The sequence below is a fragment of the Manihot esculenta genome, chromosome 10, assembly GCF_001659605.2.
Source record: "Manihot esculenta cultivar AM560-2 chromosome 10, M.esculenta_v8, whole genome shotgun sequence".
NCBI classification, from domain to species: Eukaryota; Viridiplantae; Streptophyta; class Magnoliopsida; order Malpighiales; family Euphorbiaceae; genus Manihot; species Manihot esculenta.
The window spans coordinates 12,607,080-12,611,799 of record NC_035170.2 but is presented as its reverse complement, the minus strand read 5'-3'; the positions used below and the strand labels follow the sequence as shown (position 1 = coordinate 12,611,799).

Genomic DNA, 4,720 nt, shown 5'->3' with positions numbered 1-4,720 from the left:
AAATTATATTTTGTTGTCATTCTAATTCTTGATTTAATTTAATTTTTAATTAATTAAAATATATTCTAAATATTTACAACTGTCAAAAGTAAGTCTTCCGTTCGAGCTTAGCTGCAGCTTTGAGTAAGGTAAAACTTTAATTCTAACATTTTCAATTCAAAACAGTTATGAAACAGCATTTGTTTTTTATTTCTTTAAATACATTCAATTTCAAACCTAACTAAAATTAAAAATTTGAAGTTAAAATTCTCTGTTTACCATTAAAAACATAATAAAATTATAAAATTAAAATGAAAAAAAAAAGAGTTATATATTTAAGTTGTATAAGAAACTTGTAAACAATGAAATTTTTAATTTTTACAAACCGAATAACAGCAAACTTTAAAAATGCAATCAAATTCAGTAGAGTGAAATTTTAAAAAATTAGAATTATATTTATAGAAAATTATAAAAATTTAAATTTAAATTTAATTTTTTTATGACATTGAGTTGAATATATTTAAATGAGTTAGTTTGTAAAATTTTTTATGAACTTAAAAAAATTAAATTTATAAATTTTTAATAAATTAAATACTGTAAAACTCAATTTAACTTATTTATCAAATTATTTTAAAAATTAAAATCAAACTTAATTTATTTATAAAACAAACTGAATTCGATTAAAATTTATCGAGTCGAAATTTTAAAAATTCACTGATAATTTTAATCGTTTGTCCCTCTGAATAAACTAGAGGTATAAATTTAAATATAAATATTTATTCAATAGTTTAATCCTCACGTGTGCGAGTTGTTTCTTGTCACGCGATACAAACACGGTGCCCACACGAACGTGGCGATGTCCGGAATCACCTGGCTATTCTTCGACACGAAGCAAAGGAGCGAGTGAGCTAGACGTTAGTTTAACGCTATCTACGACTTGTTACCGAAGAAAACCCCATATGAAATTTTTGTTTAATGATCAGATAAAATAAGGTATATTTCTTATGAAAAATAATTTTTTTTTATTTTCTAAAAATAATCCATTTTCCTGGTGTCTCCAAAATAAACTTATTTTAGTTTCAAATAGTTTAAAATATGAATAAAATGTTTAAAATAACAAACTTCATTTAAATTTTCTCAATATATATTCTATTAAAATAAACATTAACATTACTTCTTAATACATATTCAGTAAATATATTAATAAATTAATTATTATTTAAAATATTTTTATTCAATAAGAATAAAATATTTTTCTAATTATTAATCTTGTAAGAAAAAAAATTTATCAGTTTACATAAATTTTATAAATAAAAAATTTTACCGCGAAAATTAAATAACTGAAAAGAAAGAGGAGAAATTTGAAACCGGTGATAGCCGGTGACAAAATCTGCTATAAAATGAAACATAACAAAGTCTGCCTCTATCAATCTCAACCCAGATTCCCAAGAAACATCTGAATTCTGAAATTCCAATCATTTCTCCAAATTCCCACAATTTTCTCTCAGTTTCTCTAAATCCAAACATGGGCACCTCCCAAAGCCGCGAAGGTCGAGACCTTTCTGACTCTGAATCAGAGTACCAATCGGGGGAGGAAGAGGAAGAGGAAGAGGAAGAATTCCATTACGACGCCGTAGAGCGCCAGGAGACACCCCAAAGCACCTCTTCAAGCCGATCCAGAAAAGCTCTGGACGAAATCGATGCCAAACTCAAATCTCTAAAACTCAAATACCCAAATTCCCAACATGCTATACCTAATTCTGTCAAGCTTTATCTCCATATCGGCGGCAACACGCCATCCGCCAAGTGGATCGTCTCCGATAAGCTCACTTCTTACAATTTTTTCAAGACCTGTAAAATCGACGGCAATGATGATTCTGATCAAGAAGAAGAATCTCGCAGTGGAGAGAGCTATTTCTGGATTTTGAAAGTTGGGTCCAAAGTTAGGGCGAGGGTTTCCACGGAAATGCAATTGAAGATGTTTGGAGATCAAAGGCGTGTCGATTTCGTTAATAATGGAGTCTGGGCTTTGAAATTTTTCACTGATGAGGAGTATAGAACATTTGTGACCCAGTTTCAAGATTGTCTGTTTGAGAATGTTTATGGGCTTCAAGCCAACGAAGAGAACAAGATTAAGGTTTATGGGAAGGAATTTATTGGCTGGGTTAAGCCAGAAATTGCCGATGATACGGTATGGGATGATGCCGAGGGTGATACTCCTTCAGGCAAAGGAACACCTGTGCATGCAAATCAGGATTTGATGGAGGAGTTTGAGGAGGCGGCTAATGGGGGTGTGCAGAGCTTGACTTTAGGTGCTTTAAATAATAGTTTCTTGGTTAATGATTTGGGTGTACAAGTTTATAGGAACTATCACAAGGGTATTCATGGGAAGGGCATTTGCGTCAAGTTTGATGACAGAAGTAGGACTAGTTCGGACCAATTGACTCCAAAAAAGGCAATGCTCATGAGAGCAGAGACGAATATGATGTTAATGAGTCCATTAAAGGAAGGGAAGCCGCATTCAACAGGGATTCAGCAGCTTGATATTGAAACGGGAAAGATTGTGACAGGGTGGAAGTTTGAAAAAGATGGGACTGAGATTACAATGAGGGATATAACAAATGATACTAAAGGGGCTCAATTGGACCCATCCGAGAGTACCTTTCTGGGTTTGGACGATAATAGATTATGTCAATGGGATATGAGAGATAAGAGAGGAATGGTGCAGAGTATTGGTGGTGAATCGCCTGTTTTGAGTTGGAGTCAGGGGCATCAATTTTCAAGAGGGACCAATTTTCAATGCTTTGCAAGTACAGGCGATGGATCTATTGTTGTTGGATCAATTGATGGCAAGATTAGGTTGTATTCAAGGACATCAATGAGGCAGGCTAGGACAGCTTTTCCTGGGCTTGGCTCGCCTATTACTCATGTGGATGTTACATATGATGGGAAGTGGGTATTGGGGACAACAGACACATATTTGGTCCTTATTTGTACGCTCTTTACGGATAAAGATGGCAAGACTAAGACTGGATTCAGTGGTCGAATGGGAAATAAGATACCAGCTCCGCGATTATTGAAGCTGACTCCTCTGGATTCACACTTGGCTGGGGTGAATAATAAATTTCATGGTGGTCATTTCTCATGGGTAAGATAAGAACTCATAAACATTTTCTTCGAGTGTTCTTTCTTTTCGAAGTTTTTGGAGAAGTGCATTTTGGTTACATAGTGTTGAATGCATGTTACTTGTTGGCTTTTTGTTGTGTGGTAGTTACTGTTAATATGCAGGTTGCATTGTTGTGCTATTTAATTTTACTTTTCAATATATAAATAGACGTATCCCGTGAAGTTTGCCATGAATTTTACATTATGAGTTTGCAGAATATCATGTATTAATAGTCTATGTATTAATAGTCTTCACCCAAATTTATTTTATACTCAACTCAATGTAGGCATCGTATTTGTTTCTGTGAGAATTGCTTTCAAAATAGTTAATGCTTTAAATTGAAGAAAATTATTTGACATCTCAGATATAGTTAGTAAATGCTTCTGTAAATAGCCACATTGATTATCACATTGATTATCTTGCTGGAGAAAAAAGCAGTTCGCTTTTATTAGATTTGCATGTAGCCAGCATGAGCAGTAGATGCATAATCATATTTGTTGTTTGCTTACCAGCATGTCGCATTCCAAAGGGGGAATAGTTCTAAAAAGTTCTTATATGCAATGTGGCTTTCTAGCTGTTAAGTTTTGAATTCCTGTGAGGTACTAGCTGTTGACATAGCATATGCTGCCATTGCTGTCGCATTAGAGGCCTTTCTGCTTTAGTTTAGGTTTTTGACATGCCATTTTTCATTTAATTTCCTTTTCATATGTAGTTGTAATTGAGAGAACTTGAATTTGACATTTCACTGTTGGAATGCAGTATTACAGAATGTGTAACCCATTTCAATTAAATTTGGGCCATTTGTTTTACAGATGACTGTTCTTATAATCAGCATCAGCATATTATTTTTGGTAATCTTCCATGTTACTGGATTTATCTCACATATGAATTTTGTCTTTAGGTGACTGAGAGTGGCAAACAAGAAAGACACCTAGTTGCCACAGTGGGCAAATTCAGTGTGATATGGGATTTCCAGCAGGTGAAGAACAGTGCACATGAGTGCTACCGGAATCAACAAGGCCTCAAGAGCTGTTATTGTTACAAGATTGTGTTGAAGGATGAGTCCATTGTGGAAAGTCGATTCATGCATGACAATTACGCAGTTAGCAACTCCCCAGAAGCTCCATTGGTGGTTGCAACCCCCATGAAAGTCAGCTCTATCAGCCTTTCTGGCAAACGATCACAAGCCTGAAATATTTTTTTTGTTAATAATGTACAAATCCATTTCTGTCTGCTTTAGTTGGCTTCTGCACTTCATTTTCTAATCTTTTGTTGTTTGATTTTCCCATCTTGTATTTTGACATGGGCTTTGTATTTAGTAAGAATATTTGAACTGTTTCTAACATTTGAGGCTTTGAATGATTGTTTTTGTTTGAAGGACCCTGTGGCCATAAAACAGTAAGACACGATTTTTGAGCTTGTAATTTTGCCCAGTATTTTTTTTTTTTCAAATAATTTGCTCAACAAATTTAGGATAATGGGTAAAATTGAAATTTATACAGCGCCCTTTGATATTGAAATAGTTATTAATTGTTTATAAATATTTTTAATAAAGTATATAATTGCTTAAAAATT

At 33.5% G+C, this 4,720-nt stretch overlaps 1 protein-coding gene across 1 annotated transcript; it reads left to right on the top strand.

Annotated features, from left to right (window-relative positions):
* Positions 1-1,398: 1,398 nt before the first annotated feature.
* Positions 1,399-4,490, top strand: LOC110624800 (protein CYPRO4). The gene is made up of 2 exons (XM_021770125.2): positions 1,399-3,127; positions 4,047-4,490. The coding sequence occupies exons 1-2, from the start codon at positions 1,505-1,507 to the stop codon at positions 4,335-4,337; spliced, it is 1,914 nt and encodes a 637-aa protein (XP_021625817.1). The 5' UTR covers positions 1,399-1,504; the 3' UTR covers positions 4,338-4,490.
* The last annotated feature ends 230 nt before the right edge of the window (positions 4,491-4,720 follow it).